At 39.5% G+C, this 19,911-nt stretch overlaps 2 protein-coding genes across 2 annotated transcripts in view; both read right to left on the reverse strand.

Moving 5' to 3' along the window:
• Nucleotides 1-9,070: 9,070 nt before the first annotated feature.
• On the reverse strand, nt 9,071-13,459 carry dmrt3a (doublesex and mab-3 related transcription factor 3a). Its single transcript, XM_061767106.1, has 2 exons — nt 13,061-13,459; nt 9,071-10,202 (listed from the first exon to the last, which is right to left on the reverse strand). Exons 1-2 carry the CDS (start codon nt 13,422-13,424, stop codon nt 9,247-9,249), a joined length of 1,320 nt encoding a protein of 439 aa, XP_061623090.1. The 5' UTR covers nt 13,425-13,459; the 3' UTR covers nt 9,071-9,246.
• Nucleotides 13,460-17,494: 4,035 nt separating this feature from the next.
• dmrt1 (doublesex and mab-3 related transcription factor 1) overlaps nt 17,495-19,911 on the reverse strand; it is a 30,366-nt gene continuing 27,949 nt past the window's right edge. The window contains exon 5 of the mRNA XM_061767109.1: nt 17,495-19,698. Coding sequence (XP_061623093.1) covers nt 19,565-19,698 — 134 coding nt within the window. The 3' untranslated portion in view covers nt 17,495-19,564. The remainder of the gene's footprint in view (nt 19,699-19,911) is intronic.

Consider the following 19,911-nt stretch of genomic DNA (forward strand, 5'->3'; position numbering starts at 1 on the left):
CGACTGAGCCAAGTTTCCTCGTGCAGCGGCAGCTCACAGCAACGCTTTCTCGGAAGCCACGCCCCCTCTTTGGTGATTGGCTGCCTCTTACCGACACAGCCAAATAGGGAGCCTCGTAGCAACCGGAGACGTCAAATCTGCTTGGTGACACTTGATTCAAGGTAACTTGACAACTGAACTCTTGTAATAAATGTTTGTTTGAAGATGAAACATGAAATAGGAGTGTTTAAAACTAACTAGTACGTTATTTATGTTGTGGTGTTTCAGACAAATAAGTATATTATTCAAGTCTAGTGCTATTTTAGCTCACTAATGTCTAATGCCAGAAAATCTAGCGCCAGCTAGGCTAGTTAGCTCCTTCAAGAGATTTCTTCTTTTTATTTTAATTGTATTTAAATTCCTCATGATGATTAATGTTTCTAAACAAGCCAATGACGAAACTAACATGTTTAGAAATGAGCTGGCTCTCTGCTATCCAATCTCCATTTAGCCATGGCATACTTAACGCAAATTAGCGGCAAGGTAGCAAAACCCCATTGATATTATATGACGATGTTATTTAAACACCCATTTATGTACAGCTAGATTTGCCAAATAAAAAAGTCAAAATCATAGTCGTCCTACTACAATGTGCCCTAAAATCTATTCTGTGATGAAATGGGTATCCTTATACATTATATAGCAACCAAAAAAAACCCATTTATTATTGGGAGTAGTTAATGTCCCCCAACTGGCCGTCTATCGTGAAAAAGCAACCTGAGATGCTAAAGAGGCATGTGCATCTTAGTTTAATTTTTTAAAGTTATTATTTGTTTAAAGATTTGTATTTGGTAATAGATTTTTGTTTTTATTTGTTATGAAATTTTACTTTATGGTTTATTTATTTTGACATTTTCCATTGTATTTATTATTTGTTTTTTTGGGTTTTATTTTTGTCATTCTATTAAAAATATGTTTACTTCATTTGGTTATTTATTTTATTTTTGTTTCATTCTATTCTGAATGATTTCTTTGCTTTATTTTTTCATGTATTTTTTCACTTTATTTGGTTGAAATGGTGTACAGTATTTCTTTTATACATTTTCTTTGTTTTACATTTTGTTTTATTTTATGCATGTATGATGTATATGTATATTTTTTTGCTGCATACATTTTTAGACTAATAATTACATAATAACTGCAATATGTAATACTATCTACGATGTTTCCATGTTATGTCAACTCCATTTTAGTTCAATTAATTCATAATGTGGTAATGTCAGCAAATATGTGTAGGAACTGTGTAATAACTCTTAACCTTAGATTTTGTGCATGTTGGTTTAATTGTTTACAGTTATTTGTTTTATCAATACGTATTTCTTATACTGTTTTCTTCAATATGTTTATTTTTATATCTAAATGTATTTATTTAGTTTTTCCATAACTATGATCACCTTTATCTTTTATTTTATTCTTTTGTTATTTTGTTTGGGTTTTTTGTCATTAAATTTTTTTTTACTTTATCTTGTTTTCAAATTAAATTAAAATAAAATAAAACAATTAAATTAAGATACTGGTTTATTTTTTGTATTTGTTTATTTCCACTTTATTTGTATAAATTACATTTTTCTTGAATTTTGTTTTATGTATTATGTACCGTATATTTTGTGTGTATTATTAGCTATTATGTGTAATAACCATGTAACATCTGTGTGAAGTAATAATCCTCAATCTAAGACACTAAAGTGTGAAGTCTTTGCTTCTCTGGGGTCCTAACTCTTCCTCCATGTGTGGAGAAAGGTGGGGGTGTCTGAGTGGTTTATTTTGGGGGGTGGTAGGGGGCTGAAGACCTGCAGGTGCAGCTTGATTCTCCACTTTGTCTCTTAATTTATGACGGAGGTTACAGGCGGCCACCCTGCGCTGCATTTTCCTGGCCAGGAATGCTTTGATCCGACGGGCCCAGGCCACGGCTCGGGTCGGAGGGATGCGCTCGTCACCAGGGTCTAGACACCTCCAGGTGTAACATGTTCTCTGTGGCTCATTAGGAACCCCTGGGATGATACTTTGAAGGAATTCCTGGCATCTTAACAAAAAAAAAAGTTACACTGGGAAATGTGGGACAGCCTGTAGACCTTGAATGTCTTCCAGAGGTCCTTGTGACGGTTCTAAATTTCCTTGAGAGGGGACTTCTGGCTTCTCAATAAAACCTCGCCTATGTGTCCCCCATGAGGGTAAAGTCAAGTTTTTACCATTTTCTAATATGGAACATGCTACTAATATGCAGGCCTTTGCCAGGGCTTCACAAACTTTTTCCAGCTCGACCCAGATTACATATAGCGTTCCTCTCCCGGGATCCCTGATTCATTTGCCAAGAATCGGCCACCCAATAAAAACTGACACCAGACCCATTTTGGGTCTGCTCTGGCCTACGAAGCTACACAATCAAGACCCCAGCAACCATAGCTAATTTCAGCTATTTGCTCTTAAAGAGGTCTTGAACCAATCAGTCTTCAGGTTCAGAAGTCATTGTAGAATCTCAAAAATGTTTTTCTGTCATTTTGGGGTTCACGGGACACGGGATTGGTTGTATCACTCCCGAAGTAGGTCCAGACCCTGGTTAGGAAGAAGAATGTTGTTTTTGAAGGATTTGCTATTTCTTGAAGGGATTTCAGGTTCTGTTGATGATTTTATGTTCTTGCGGGGGTTCAAAAGAGTCTTAATGTAGTTTTAGGTCCTGTGAAAGAATACTTGAGGTTATTACCATAGTTCTGAGTAGTCTCTGAAAGGGTTCATTGACTCTTGAGGGCTCACAGTGCCTGTTAAATAATGGTTTGGGGTTCTTGCCATGGTTCCAAGAAGTCTTGGGAAAGGTTAATTGACTTTTGAATGGGTTCAAGGTCGTGTTAAAAATGTAGGTTTCAAATTAGTATTTAGAAGGATTCACTGACACTTGAAGGGGTTCCAGGTACTGTTAACGAGATGTTTGGATGTTGTCGTGGTTCTAAGGAGTCCTTGAAAGGGTTTTTAAAAAAAAGAAAATGGGGCTAAGGCACGTTTTGAATGTTTTTATCAGGGAGCATGCTACTGACGTGTAGGCCGCCATCATGGTTTCATATACCTTTTCCAGCTGCATAGATGGATTACAAATGGAGTTCCTCGCTCAGGACCACTTATCCCTTTGTGAAGAATCTGGGACCCAATAAAAACTGCCCATTTTGGGTCAACAATCGCCTGGAGATTCACAATCATGACCTCAGCAACCACAGCAAATTGCCATTGTAAACTATGTTCTGGTCCCCCGAGAGAAGTCCTTGTAGACTGCCCAAGGTGTTATGTCATTCTGGGGTTAATTGGAATGGTTGGCTCATTCCTGAAGGCGTTTCAGACCCTGTTTATGAAGAAGAATGGGTTACTTGCAGGGGTTCAAATCAGTCTTTGGAAGGATTCACTCATTCCTGAAGTAGTTCCAGGTCTTGTTCAAGAAGATTTGGGGTTCTTGTGGTGGTTGGAAGGAGTCTTTAAAAGGATTTACTGATTCTTGAAGGGGTGTCTGTGCCTGTTAAATATTTGGCGTTCTAGCTCTAAGGAGTTTTTGGAAGGATTGAATGACTCTTGAAGTAGTTCTAGATCCTGTTAAAGAAGATTAGCCATTCTTGTTGGGATTCTAAGGAGTTTTTTGTGGGGTTTATTGAGTCTTGAAGCGGTTCAGGGCCCTGTTGAAGATTTGGGATAAATGCTGTGGTTTTGGAAGGGTTGAATGATTCTTTAAGCAGTTCTAGGTCATGTTAAAGAAGAGTTTGGATTTTTTTGCAGGGGTTCAAATAAGTCGTAGGAACAGTTAATTGACTCTTGAAACAGTTCCAGTTTCTGTTAAAGAAAGTTTGGTCTTCAAAGAAGACTTTGGAACTGCGATTGGCTGGCGACCAGTTTAGGGTGTACCCTGCCTCTCCCCCAGAGTCAGCTGGGATAGGCTCCAGCATGCCCGCGACCTGAGTGAGAATAAGCGGTACGGAAAATGTATATATGGATGAGACTTTGGAAGTGAATAATGATTCTTGAAGAGGTTCCAGGTCCTGTTTAAAAAAAATAAAAATAAAAATAAAATTAAAAAAAAAAAAGTTGTAGTGGATTGAATGAGTCTCTGGAAGATTTCTTTTTCTTGAAGCGGTTTAGTGCACTGTTTAAGATTTTGAGGTTCGTTCAGGGATTCAAATGAGTCTTGAGTTGAATTTGGTGTTTAATGAATATTTCCCAGGGCTTTACCCAAGAGGATTTGGGGTCCTTGTATGCGGTCAAAAGGAGTCTTTATGAAGATTCAATGATTCTTCAAGCAGTTCTAGGTCCTGTTAAAGAAGATTTGGAGGGTCTTGTGGTGGTTCAAATGAGTCTTTGGAAGGCTTTATTGAATCCTAAAGATTTTCCACGGCCAGGTTCTGGAGATGTTGAACAGGTTTAGTGCTGTTGAATGAAATCTTGGTCCTTTCCCGATGTGCAGACATCATTGGAAATCACAAATAGGTGTGAAAAAATAAAACCTATTCAGATGTATACTAGATATTAATAAGTGTTTTCATCATTCACTAGGTTGTTTTTGTTTGTGTGTTAGACTGCACATATCGTGAATGGTCGCAACCTGTATAAACACAGAGTTGAAATGACACTTGATCCCATGTTGTGGTAATAATTGAAAGAGCAGCATCTAGTTGGAAGTGTCCCACTGAGAAGAAGAAGGAGGTGCACTCCACAAAAAGTGTAAGAGGAGCACTGTTATGTTAATTAACCTGTGATGGACTCACAACACATGCACTTAAAGACTAAAGCAGACGTCGCGGGCGGCATTTGTCTCCGTCTCAAGTACTTTGACCCCTCCATGCTGACCTGGCGACCAGTCAAAACCAAACGCAACACAATAGGCAACACAATACCTCAGTTCTGACCACGAACTGCGCTATTACGTTGTTCATGTAGTTTATTTATTTTCCTCATTTAGTTTTTATACATTTTTACATTTAGTTGCCCTTTCCTGATTTCTTATTTTTTTGCATGTTTTTCAAACTTAACTGTTTCCCATCATCAAACAAATTTAAATATTAGTCAAACAAACACAACACAAGCAAACACAAAATGCAGTTTTTAAATCAAGATTTTTATTATTACTACATGGCCCTGTGATTGCCCACCCCCTGTGAAAACATACCTGTGGTTTGTCATACCTGAGTTCAATTTCTCTAGCCACACAAAGGCCTGATACTACCACACCTCTTCTCAATCAAGAAATGACTTCAATAGAACCTGCCTGACAAAGTGAAGGAGACCAAAAAATCCTCAATTGAGATCTATTGGCATGGAAAAGGTTATAAAGCCATTTTTAAAGCTTTGGGACTCCAGCGAAACACAATGAGTGCTAGCGTTGTCCCGATCCGATCTTTGAGATCGGAAATCGGTCCTATGTTAGCAATAAAAACAAAAATCAGATCGGACTGGACCGAAAATCTCCCTTTAGAGCTCAAGATGTGCAGAGCGGTTACTTTATGTAACCCATTGGTTAATAATAAATGGGTCTTTTTTTTTTTCTCTCTCATGCCTACTGTTGCTGATTATTTTTCTCTGCTTGTGTAGTATCACTTGATCAAGGCTTTTCTAACGTTCCATACTACAAAATACTGTAAGTATGTACAGTATGATTGTTGCGGAAATCGACCGATATCGGTATTGGCCAAAACTCAAGGCTGCAGCAGGACAATGATCAATAACACACTAGCAACCTCACCTCTGAATGACTGAAGAAAAACAAAATGAAGACTTCGGAGTGGCCTAGTCAAAGTCCTGACCTGAATCCTATTGAGATGCTGTGGCATGGCCTTAAAAAGGCGGTTCATACTCGAAAACCCTCCAATGTGGCTGAATTATAACCATTCTGCCAAGATGAGTGGGCCAAAATTCCTCCACAGCGCTTTAAGAGACTCATTGCAAGTTATCGCAAATGCTTCATTGTAGTTGTTGTTGCTAAGGGTGGCCCAACCAGTCATTAGGTTTAGGGGCCAATCACGTTTTCACCCAGGGCCATGGAGGTTTGGAGTTTTCTTCTCCCTTAATAATAAAAACATTCTTTTAAAAACTGCATTTTTACATTATTTTGAATTGCAATTTATGTGTTTATTTACTTAGATATTTATATATTTGTAATTTTTGTTTTAATTGTTTCATTTTATTTGTTAATTTATTGTTTTTAATTTATTGTATTTTGTGTTGTTATTATTTTGCTTAATACATTTTAATTGTAATTGTGACTGTGTTTTATTTAGTTTCATTTTAATCTTTTGTCATTCCGTTTTATTTTATTTGTTATTTTTAATTTAGGTTTACCTTTACTTCATTTGGTATATTTTTTGTTACTTTTGTCTTTTTTCAATATTTGTAACTGTCCCTTTTTTCTTTCCAATTTTTTTTTCCAATTTATTTATTTATTTTTACCGTGTTATTTTAATGTGTATTTATTTACATTGTACTGTATTTGGTTGAATTTTTGTTCCACAGCTAAATGTAACGTGTAATAAAAACGCATTTCAAGAAAGCAGTTTTACCACTACTGGGCACTTAAACTTTGGCCCAGTTTTTTGATGATTTATTTTTTTCATGTGCATGATACAAAATGAATGTGAAATCAAAACGATTTAGTTATAAACTATAGAACCACTGTTTAAATTAGTGCATACAAAATGTTTAATGTTCAGCGCCTTAGCACAATAATGAAAAGTGGCAAATGTCGTGTTGACTTCTAAGCACTAGATGTCAGGCAAAAGCAGGTAAACACAACCGTCCTGAGTGTACCGATTGACTGGAGCAGTTGGACTCCTGAATTGTACACATGTTGTGTAGCCATTCCATCAGCAGATGGCAGCATTCGTCATGTTATTTGAATGGAAGAACTCCGGTTAAGATGAGTGTCTCCTGAAGTGCAAAAATAGTTATATGGCAATCAAAATGAACCCGCTGTATGTCTTATATCCAGTATGCTATCTTTAATCTTGTTATTGCCTTTATAACGTTTTTTTCGTAGATGGAGATGCTTTATCTGGTCTGTCGTGGCGCCACCTGTTGGACAAGAAGACCACGCCGGATGAGAGTCGCTTGACGTCCCATCATGTCCCGTTAGTGTTTCACTTCCTTTTACACTTTTGAAACACTTTTTCATACACGCCGCTATTCGTTTTACACATCACTATTTACCCTACATACTATAAATACTACTAGTACACCTGCTGCTGCTACTACTATCACTATTACTACTACTATTGTTACGACTACTACTACTAGTACAACTATTACTACCATCATTAATACTTATCTTTCTATTCGCTACAGCTAAACTACTACCACCACTCTAAATATAATAATAATCATCATCATAATCATAATAATCATACATTTGTAAGCGCCTTTCTTGGCCTTCAAAGTCACTGTACATCAATAAAACAACAGTAAAAACAGAAGTATACAGAAGGAATAAAACAAATAAAAACTGTAGGGCAGTGCAAGTAGAGTGAGTAGGAGACCTTGAACAGGAGGGTTTGGAGTTGGGATTTGAAAGTGGTGAAAGAGGCTGAGTTGTGGCGGTCGGGTGGCAAAGAGTTCCAGAGCTGGCGAGCAGAACGGCTGAAGGCTCTGCTCCCCGTGGCGCTGAGACGGGCAGGCGGGTGGCGGAAGGCGGAGGAGGTCGGCCAAATATGGAGGGCCTTATTGATAGAAACGAGGAGCTTGAATTGAATTCTACATTTGACCCAGAGCCAGTAAAGTTAAAGTATCACTACTGTTACTACTCGTATCACTACTTTCTCTGTTTAGTACAACTACTATTATTTCTTTCACTACTGCTTCTAAAACTACACGACTACTACTAGTACAAGTACTACTACAGCTACACATACTGTATACAAAAATTACACGACTACTATTGCTTCTACAACTATAGCCACAGTACTACTATTACTAATTACTAATACTACTACTCTGACAACTTCTAAATTGATTTAAATTGATTCTACTACTATTACTACTACTACTACTACTATCATAACTGCTACTACTCCCATTACTACTAGTACAGCTATTCATATTACTACTACTAGTACAACTACTACTAGAATTATTACTTTTTGCTACAACTACTACAACTATTGACAACCATTAATACTTTTGTCATTCACTACAAGTAAAACTACTAATACTAATACCACTATTGATATTGCCATTACTACTATTGCTATTACTACTATTAGTATTACTACGAATGTTACAACTACTAAAACTACTAACTCCTAATACTACTTCAACATCAATTTAGTACCACTAGTGCAACGACTATTACAACTGCTACCACGTTTACTGATACTATTGCTACAACTACTACAAATACTTCTACTTCCATTTACTAAAACAACAACTACTCGTAGTACAAATAATGTTACTACTACTAAAACTACCACAACTATTACTACTACCTGCTTCTACTACTAATATTACAACTACTGCTATTACTAATACTATTGCTACAACTATTACAATTACCAATAATAGTTGTACTTTCAGTTACTACAACTAAAACTAATATTACTATTGCTGTTATTACTACTCCTAGTATTACTACTGATGGTACTAATACTAGTAAACTACTACAACTATCACTAATGCTACTGAAACTACTACTGTTATTACTACTACAGACACTCATATTACTACTACAACTGCTAAAATTGCTAAAACTACAACTCCTACTACTATTGCTATTGCTGCTACCATTACAACTACGACTATTAATACTACTACTGCTACTATTGCTTCTACTATCATTACGCACAGTAAAACCTTTACTACTATTCCTACTACTACCACTACTCCATTTATTACTACTACCCTACAATGCAGTGTGACCTCGCTTGACTACAGTGTTGAGTTTTAAATATCGGCTGTGGTTTTTCCACATGTTCCATTTAAGAATGCTGAAATGTGATTTGTGACGCTGACCAGATGATTTCTATTTGCATAATTTTCTTTTGTGTACAACATGGAGGTTGTGGCCAAGCTGTACGAAAGCAACATGTCACACAGTTTCGTTGTCCAGTGTTGCTCGTTTATTATTCACACTCAACACATGCTCACAATCATGACAACATGCTGACAGGAAGTAGACGTAAAGGTTTGTACATTCATGAGTGGCGCTCACTTCATTGTTTGTCTGGATCCGATCCAATCAAAGCAAAACGCATTCTAGCCGGACGAGTTCAAGATCCGCGAGTCGGCCGAGTCTGAACGCTCCTCGTAGTCCTCGTCGGGCGAGTACAGGCCCCCCTTGGCCCCGGGCCCGCAGCCCTCGCCCTCCTGGATGCCACCGCGGGGCTCCTCGGTGACTCTGGGGTGGTGCTGGTGTAGCAGCGAGGCCCCCCGGAAGACTGATCCCCCGGGGGCGCAGGCCGGACCAAAGGGCGACACGTATTGGGCGGCGGAGCGTAGTTGGTACTGCTGCTGCAAGGCCATGGTGTTCCACAGGGTCACGTCGCTGTGCACCAGTGCTCCGCCTGGGCCCCGGGTCAGGGAGTTGCGAAGCACTAGCGGGTAGCGAGGGTGCTGCAGGGGGACCCTCAGGGCGCCCACCGAGGGCGACTCGGAAGTGAAGCGCAGCGAGTCCGGCACCCTGAAGGCGGAGCCCACCGACCACTTGGCGGAGGAAGTCACCGGGTGGTAGGAGCCCAGGCCGTGCTCGAAGGGCTGCGCGCCGGGCGGCAGCACGATGGGGTCGGGGTGCGGGTCTGCGTGCGGGTGCGGGCCCCCGTCGGGGCCCCGGCTGGACAGTAGCACCTCGATGGCGCCAACCAGGTCCCCTCCGCAGCCCCGGAGGATGAGCTCCAGAACAGGTGCCTTGTGGCCAGGGAAGATCTTCTTGAGGACCTCCAGAGGAGGGCGGTTGGCTCTGAGGCTGAGGGGCAGGTTGACAGAGCCAGCCAGACCCTCAATGACCACCCCCCGGCCCCCGGGACTGGCGGGGCTCTTCTGGGGACTCTCTGCTTTGGCCTCCTTCTCCTCCGAGTGACCATCCGGGGGTTCTGGGGTGTAGCAGGAGTTTGGTTTGGAACCTTCCGGGGAGCTCACCTGATCGTGGTCCCGCTCACCAGGGCTGCCTCCGGTCTCAGCCCCAGACACCTCCCCGCTTCCGTCCTCTGGACCATCTGCAAAACATAAGGCGACTGTTTTTTTTCCGTTTACATTTAATACAAATCAATGATTCAATTGATGAATTAATATGGATGAATAAACTTGCCACTAAGCATTTATAGTGTTTTTTTTTTTTTTTTGGCATTTGAAAATTTAATGATGAGCCCTGTGGAGTCTGTCTCGGAACAAGTGACCAGTCAACCCTGACCAAGAGACAAAAGTCAATTGGAGCTATTGTGCTGATGTATGTTGTTGTGCTGTTAATGATAAATCACAAATTATTGTTTGTAAAATGTAAGATTTATGACATTGCCTGTGGAAGAGAAACTAGAATTAATTCCGATAAAAATAAAGTACATCAGGCACTTAAAAAGTATTGTAATGTAGTTTTCTTCCTGTGTCGATATGGATCCTGTCCATCCATCCATCCATCCATCCATTTTCTGAGCCGCTTCTCCTCACTAGGGTCGCGGGCGTGCTGGAGCCTATCCCAGCTATCATCGGGCAGGAGGCGGGGCACACCCTGAACTGGTTGCCAGCCAATCGCAGGGCACACATAAACAACCAAGATATAGTTTTAAAAACAACATTAAATATATTCATTTCATCCACACCCCACACTCAAATGATTTAAATATAATTATATATTTTTTTAGAGTTGTCAGTTAACCTAGCATGCATGTTTTTGGGACGTGGGAGGAAACCAGAGTACCCGGAGAAAACCCTCACAGGCACGGGGAGAACATGCAAACTCCACACAGGCGGGGCCGGAGATTGAACCCTGGTCACTCTGGTCCTGTGAGGCAGACGCTCTAACCAGTCTTCCACCATGCCTGGATCCTGTCCCACGTTATATAAGAATGCATGTTTTAACAATGTATTGTTTTTACACTTTTGTTTATATCTAACAATATTTTTTACATTTTATATATTTTATATATATACACATTTACATTATATAGATAGATTAGATAGATAGATAGATAGATAGATAGATAGATAGATATAGATAGATATAGATAGATAGATAGATAGATAGATAGATAGATAGACGGCACGGTGGATGACTGGTTAGCACATCTGCCTCACAGTTCTGAGGACCGGGGTTCAAATCCTAACCCCGCCTGTGTGGAGTTTGCATGTTCTCCCTGTGCCTGGGTGGGTTTTCTCCAGGCACTCCGGTTTCCTCCCACGTCCCAAAAACAATTAATTTTTATTTTAATTGACAACTCTAAATTGACTAATTGACTATGGTTGACAAACATAGGTGGGATAGGCTCCAGCAGCCCGCGACCCTAGTGAGGATAAGCGGTAATGAAAACGGATGGATATATATATTACATATAACAATGTATTTTTCATACAATTGTTTTTACATGCAACAATATCTTTATGTTGTTGTTTTACATAAAATTTATATATATTTGTTTCATCTGTAAATGCATCACTGAATTTAATTAACCCCGCGCTCGAGTCATGACAGAAGAATAAAATAATAATAATAATTTATTTACATAGCGACTTTCTACCACTCAAGTTTGTTCTTTGCAAAGCTGCTTAGCCAGCATGCTGTGTAAAAACATAAATTGTTGCTTGGCAACATTTTATCTCAACGTTGCGAGAAATATGAAAACAACTTTATCAATTTCACCATCCGATTGGTATAATTTTTTACTTTTGGCATGAATTAAAAACTCCAGCTGTTATAAGATACTCTACGTTAGGTGACACAAATAAAAGAGGTGGCAAATAAAATGTGCAATTTAAATGATGTAGATAACTGAGGGATTTCATTTGTATCAATCCTAGAGGAAAACAGCCATAAAGTGTCCAGCTACTACAAACTACAACCAAGTCTCATTTATCAATAAAAACCTTTACATTCCAGGTGGAATATCATGTATTATATCCTACTATTTCACTTGTTCTATTTCTCCATAATAAATAGCTATACAAGAGGGAAATCTTTCATATATCTATATTTTTACAGGCCAGCCACTGGATTCTGACTGTGACATAAAAACAATATAGATATAGTTTTAAAAACAACATGAAATATACTCATTTAATCCACACCCCACACTCAAATGATTTACATATAATTATATATATTTTTTACATTGTTTAACTGAAAGGATAGGCCCATTGTTATATGTAAAAACGTGTATTTTCACACGCACGTTTACACTTTAATTATAACAATTGCAATTATTACAGACAACAATGTCCTTTTTACATGTATTTTTTTAAAATCATGAAATACACAAATTCAATCCTATGCTACTTTAAATGTTTTACATAAAGCAATGTAAGATGTTTTATTTGGAATTGTTATGTGTAAAAAGCATGTATTGTGTACATAAACTACGCCTACAATGTTATTTCGTCATAATAATCTTCACTCATAGTGATTGGAAATCATTTTTATCATTTAAGATAGTTGTCTAAACTTTTATCATAAAGTAATAGTCATGTTTCATTATTTTCCTCCAAATACATTTTCAATGCTAATTTATTACGAATATTTGATAGTCATTTTAAAATATACAGTACCACCTTACGGGACCTTGAGTGCTTAGAAAGGCGCTTCTCTTAAAAATGTATGATTATAATACCAATTAAAGCGTCCAAATGTGATCTGAATAAATCCGTAGTTCGTCTTGAAAAATGTTCAAGATTCTCAACGCGGTTCCTATTGTAATTGTAGGGTGGACCTTCAGGCGCCTGGGTAGTAAAAATGATGACGAATGACGAATGTGCCAAAGTGAGCCGACTAAAATGCTTTTTTTTTTCGTGTTTCTAAAGTGTGAACTAGTTTCAAATTGCTCGGTTATTAATAACATCTCATATCCCGCCGGGGGTGCGTCCTCACCTCGTCTTTCCTCCGCAATCCTCCATCTGGCTTCGGGCTCCCCGGTGGTCGCCGCCGCCGCCGTGGCCCCCTCCGCGGGCACGACCCTGAGGGCCTCCGGGATGAGGCTGTCCAGGCTCTCGTTGGCCTGCTGCCGGCGCAGCGCCACCTGCGCGGCCATCACCCTCTGCCTCTCGATAATGAGGATGCACTTGTCGCAGGCGCAGTCCTTGAAGCGGCAGTACCTCTTGTGGCCCTTGAGCCACGACAGCACGCCGTGGTTGCGGCACCTGGCGCACTTGGGGGTCCGCTGGAGGGGCGCTCGCGGCGGCTGAGACACCGGAGCGCCGTGCACGTACAAGTACGGAGAGCCGTAGCCGTTCATCGCGGACGTATACGCGCACCGCTGATGTGGACACCCGCAAGATAAGAGCAATGAGAGTGAGGGGACCGAGACCGGGGGGCGTGGGCGTGGGGGGCAACTTACAGCACACGCCCACCCACCCGCCTGTCAATCAAAATGTGCACCTAACCTATAGGCGAGTAGGCACTTTTTACATTTTATTTGTAGCAAATACGCGTCAAAAAGTAGCTTGCTGTCACGAGTGAATAAATTTTTTTCATTTTTATTTTGAACCCCGGTCCTCAGAACTGTGAGGCAAACGCTCTAACCAATCAGCACCGTGCCGCAATGTAAATAATTATTTTTAAATAAATAAATAAATAAATAAATAAAAATAAATAAATTTAAAAACAAATATTTGGTGTTTGGAGAGATTAAAAAATATTTGCAATTTTTTTCAAAGAAAATGTCTTTGGGAAATGTACAGAAAATACGCACTTTTTTTATTTTATTTTATGAAATGCATTAGTTAAAAATGGTTTGATGTCACAAGTGAATACATTTTTTTATTTATTTCATGTTAGTCATAATATTAATATTAATTATTGCTATTATGTTTGGTTATTTAATGTATTAATCAGTGAAACATTAAGCAAAACGTCCAAGTCAGAGCCTCCCCAAAAAACAAAAATTGGGAACCAAACTTAAAAATGCCAATAAAAAGAGGATACTAAATTTATGGGGGCAGGGAGAGGAAATAAATACTACTATTACTATATTTTATGAGCATATTTTCGGAGGGCTTTTTACTGTACATAACAGTAGCTCTGATGTTTGATTTGATTTTAGAAGTGCATCAAATTCCCCATTAAGATCACACCAATGACTGAAGAAAATATTGTTTTTATATATTATATCATAACGTCTCATATATTTCTGTTCCAAATTCAAAATCTTATAATTCAACATTTTGTTAATAAAAAAACATATTTCCATGCCTTAAAAATGCAGAAAAAAATTTAATCTATGAAAATACGTACAAAATGTATAGAAAAAGCTGTACTGTATATTATCCATTGAGAAATGGAATAAAAACCATAATAATTCCAAAGAAATACTATGTGGGGGGGATCCTTGACCCAGATCTGTATTAAAAATGTAGACATTGTTCCCTCACCCACACGCCACCCCACTGTTAAGGGTCGTGGAAACCCTGTAAGTAGTCATTTACACCATCTTGCCCATGCACCAACCAATAATTGGCTCTTAAAATCACACAAATAAAAGACTGATTCATTTGGAAATCATCTCCAACTTTTACAACTTCTTTGTTTTTCATGCACTGCTGTGAATACATATTGGGTAGGATCTTCTAATGGAGGCCAGAGAAACAGAGCAGTTTATTGAAGCACATAATGGGATGGCAGGGCAGGGAATCAAGTGGGGCCATTAAGCTTTTAATTGGAAAATGGCCCAGCACGTTTTCAAGGTGACAAGACGGGTCTGTGCGACAGTTAAACACATGAATATGGACTCCAGGTCCAGCAGGACGCTCACTGTCATACTTTCCTTCCTGTCATGTTAGGTGGTGACACTGGAAATAAGTGGTTCATTTCATTCTTTGTTCAAGAAAAAAAAAAAAAAAAAAAAAAACTGGCTGGCAACCAGTTCAGGGTGTACCCCGCCTCCTGCCCGATGATAGCTGGGATAGGCTCCAGCACGCCCGCGACCCTAGTGAGGAGAAGCGGCTCGGAAAATGGGTGGATGGATGGATGTTTTAGATTTTATACATTTATGAGTAAATCAATGCTAAAAAAAAATAATGTGGTAAAAATATTAAAAATACAGTATTTTTAAATAGCTGTTAAATGTGGATGATTTGTTGAAGAAAACAATATTATATTTGATACATTTTTGACAAAAAAATCTATATTGTAGAAAAAATTGAATGTTGATTTATTGAAAGAAAACTTCATAAATATTAAAATGGTATTATTACATTTTATTGAGTTTTTGCTACATATTTTTATTGACCAAGTGAATTATTGATTTGAAAATATATCATTAGGATAAAAAAAAAAAAAAAACATTTGACAACAAGGTTGAATTTGCAACTAAATATCGAATTGGGCAACGTAAGTTGAACCAGACAACATATGCTGAATGTTGAAATATGAATTTAATGTTGATTTTGCAGCTGAATACGTTGAATATTTGACAGCGAATGTTGAATTTCTAGCTGAATATGTAGAATTTCATTCATTCATTCATTTTCCGAACCGCTTCTCCTCACTGGGGTCGCGGGCGTGCTGGAGCCTATCCCAGCTATCTTCGGGCGAGAGGCGAGGTACACCCTGAACTGGTCGCCAGCCAATCGCAGATATGTAGAATTTTTGAAGCTGAAAACTACATTGAATATTTTGATGGTAAAAAAAATCAATGTTAGTAATTCAGATTCAAAATTTGATGGCACAAATATATTTCCATAAGAACCCCCCACCCCCCTGACCAACACCAACACCTCCAAAATGACAACTTTTCAGAAAGTTGAAAAAAAATACATCTCGCTTGAGTTTCCAAACACCGCTTTGTTTAAGGTGGTATTATACCTTATATTGCTATCATAGTTGCAAATTCAACATTCAGTGTATTTTTCTCCAAAAATGTCACTTCCAAGGTGCGTTTCATTCAGAAAGTTGGAGATTTCTCACTACCCCGCGTTGGCTTTCGAAGATGGCTGTGTCAACAGTAAGCAGAATCTCCTGTAATAATCAGTTTCTTATCACTTCTGAATAGTTTTTGTCACATTAAATCAGCCGTATACATAGTATTGTTAGACGTACAGTATATATATGGCACACTCACATCAACACACATCAACTCACATGTTTATATCTTATTTAATATCCTAAAAATTGCTAATTTATGACAGTGTTATGGATTAAAATCATATGAACATGGCCCCAGCCTGCCGTGCCCATCAAAGTCCACCGCGATCACATGACAACACCACTGTACAAAAAGCCTCTAAACGCAAACGCCTGTGTTACGTCACGTTTCCAAACTCTTTTTCAAAGGTCTTACAGCCATGAGGGAAACGTTTTGGGGATCCTAACAAAATGGGGGTGGGCGACGAGGATAAGATGGCGGTGATTAGGAGGCGCTGATTGTGGGGTGGGGTTTGTTGTCACGGGGTGGGTGATTTAAGTCTCCCCAGGGGAGCAAATATTGTCCACACGTCTCAATCCACTCATTCACACGGACACACACACACAGACTGTCAGGATATTCAGACAAAAATAGGACAAATACAAAAGCAACTGCATACAAAAAGACTGTGACTGTGTTCATATATATTTTTACGTATTCATATTTTTATATTCACACTGCGACGTCACACATGACATTTTTTAAACTAAGCATTTAGAACCTTTCTTGTGTTGCATCAAGATCCATTTCCTGTTCTAGGCTTATCATCACAAAATCCTTTAGATTCTCACTGTGGTGAAGTCTCACGAGAATTCGCATTATGAAGTTTAGTGTGACTTTTGAAGGTGAAACCAACACGTCGATCCACCAGGGGGCGTCGTGGTGCGCTCGCTGTGTAAAAAAACCAAAAATAAAACAAGCAATGGGGAGACACTTTGTTCTCCCCGTGATAAAATGGCTTCTCTTAAGTAAAGTCGTAAAAGCGCGGGCCATAAAAGTCAATCTTGTGTAAAATCCAATTAAGTCATTATCTGACTGATTGTATCTTTAATTGAAAACAGAAGTGACAGTAAATTTGTGTGATATATCAGCATCAATCGATACTAGCGCCGCCGCTGATTTATGGCGGCACGGCGCTTATAGGTAACTCCACATTCTTCTCTCTAAAACCACTCGGGGATGAAATTAAGAGTAAGTGCGTTTCATGAAAAAAAAATAAAAATAAAATAGAACAAGACGCCGGTGTTATTGATTCCAGCAGATGGGCCACGACCCAGAGTGTTAGCACAAAGAAAACACTTCTTCTTTGTTTTTTTTCTGCCACTCTCCATCATTTGAACCCCTAAACAAACTTGTAGCCACATAAACCCGAGAAAACACTTCACATGACGAATCTCCATGAGGCGGTTTAACATTTTTATGTTTAGAATATTAAGAAGAATATTTGTGAGGGGAAAACAGCAGAGAAGAGTTTACAATTCTTTAGGATTAGCCACACATCACGTTGAGCAAAATGTACCCAAAAACATACATTTGTCATTATTATCATGTATAACCAAATGAGCTTGCAAGGAATCAATTAGGCTGCTAATTTGTTTTTTAAGAGTAAATCTTTTTTTTCTCTCTCTTATTTTTGTATTTGTTTTTAAAAGTAGTCAAACACGAAGGATAGATGTTGGACTGAATTTTCTTGATTGGACAGTTTGATCAATTAAGTCTTTAGTGGGGCAAGAAAGGAAAACAAACATAAAAATGAAACTCATAAGAAAATGCAACATGAGAAGAAAAAAAGAAACTTAAAAAAAAACTCTAATCAGAAAACATGAAAATAAACATGAGGAGCAAATATAAATGAGAATAAAACAACATAAGAATGGAACAAGAAAAACAAGACCATGACAAGAAAACAGCAAATGCTAAAAAAAACACACAAAAGCCTGAAGAAAGTAACTTGAAAAGAAAACAATAAACGTGGAATAAAACACCACAATGTGAGAAGAAAATAAACGTGAGAAACAAACACATCACGAGAAGAAAACATTCATTCTCACATCTTCTGAAGTTGGGTCGTGGGGCAGCAGTTTAAGCGGGGAAGTTTCCCCAGCCACTTCGTCCAGCTCTTCTGGGGGAATCCCGAGGTGTTCTTAGGCCAGCTGAGAGAAAAGGCATTTGACCGTGCCCCTCGAGGAGTCCTGTGGGGGCTGCTCCGGGAGTATGGGGTACCGTACCCCCGATAAGGGCTGTTCAGTCCCTGTATGACCGGTGTAAGAGTTTGGTCCGCATTGAGTTGAATACCTTTCCAGTGAGGGTTGGACAAAGGCTGCCCTTTGTCATCCATTCTGTTCATACCCTTCTTGGACAGAATTTCTGGGCACAGCCAAGCCGTTGAGGAGGTCCATTTTGGTGACATCAGTATTGCATCTCTGCATTTTGCAGATGATGTGGTTCCGATGGCTTCATCGAGCCGTGATCTTCAACTCTCGCTGGGGCGGTTCGCAGCCGAGTGTGAGGCGGCTCAGCACCTCCAAATCTGAGGCCACGGTCTTCAGTAGGAAAAGGATGGAGTGCCCCCCTCTGGGTCGAGGAGGAGATCCTGCCCCAAGTGGAGGAGTTAAGAATCTCGGGGTCTTGTTCACAAGTGAGAGAAGACTGGCGCGGGAGACCGACAGGGAGATCGGTGCAGCGTCTGCATCAGTCTATTGGGGTGAAGAAGGAGCTGAACTCAAAGGAAAATCTCTCGAGTTACCAGTCGCATTACGTTCCTACCCTCGCCTATGGTCACCAGCTGTGGGTCGTGACCGGAAGAGCAAGCTCGCTGATACAAGCAGCCGAAATTAGTTTCCTTCACAGGGTGTCCGCTCTCACTTAGAGATAGGGTGAGAAGCTCAGCCATCCGCGAGGAGCACAGAGTCAAGCGGCTGCTCCTCCGCATTGAGAGGAGCTAGATGAGGTGGCTAGGGCTTCTGGTTAGGATGCCCCCAGGACGCCACAGTGAGAACAAAACACAACAACCAAACATGAGACGCAAAAGAATGGGACGAACAAATAATGAGAAGGAAAAATACAATGAGAAAAACACATCCAAATATAAGAAAACACAACAAGAAAAGAATAAAACAACAAATGTGTGAAGGAAACAACATGAGACTGAAACAAAACATGAGAAGAAAACAACAAACGCAAGAAGAAAACAACAAATGCAAAGAAAACATGAAAACCTGAAGATAACAACTTGAGAAGAAAACACACCATGAAAACAAAATGCACCAACATGAGAAGTACCAAAAAATAAATCATTTCATATAGTAAAAAAAAAAAAAAAAAAATGCAATTATTGCTGAATTGAAGAAGTGAAAAGTGAAGTCATGCCTCCTAATGTTGTTTTGGATGATTAATGGAACCGCTAACTAACTCGACTACAAAATGTATTTATTTAAGGCGTTGCTTGTAGAGCAAAAAGTGAACCTCGGTGTTCATTTGCCCACGTCTTCATCGATGACAAGGCGGTCGGACTTGTCGTCTTCGGCATCCAGCTCCGACTTGATGTCCGCAACGGAGTTGAAGGCCATGGAGTCCTGGACGGCGCCGATGCTGCTGGCGGACATGGCTGCACACACACAAACGTCAGTACAATTAACAATGCATCCATCCATCCATTTTCTATAGCGCAGTAGGGTCAGAGGAGTGCTGGAGCTTAACTCGGCTGACTTTGGGCAAGAAAAGCAGGGTACAGCCTCAACTGGTCACCAGCCAATTACAGGGCACATATAGACGAACAACCATTCGCTCTCACATTCACTCCTCAGTGCAATTTAGAATC

Source organism: Phyllopteryx taeniolatus, chromosome 3, assembly GCF_024500385.1.
Source record: "Phyllopteryx taeniolatus isolate TA_2022b chromosome 3, UOR_Ptae_1.2, whole genome shotgun sequence".
NCBI lineage: Eukaryota > Metazoa > Chordata > Actinopteri > Syngnathiformes > Syngnathidae > Phyllopteryx > Phyllopteryx taeniolatus.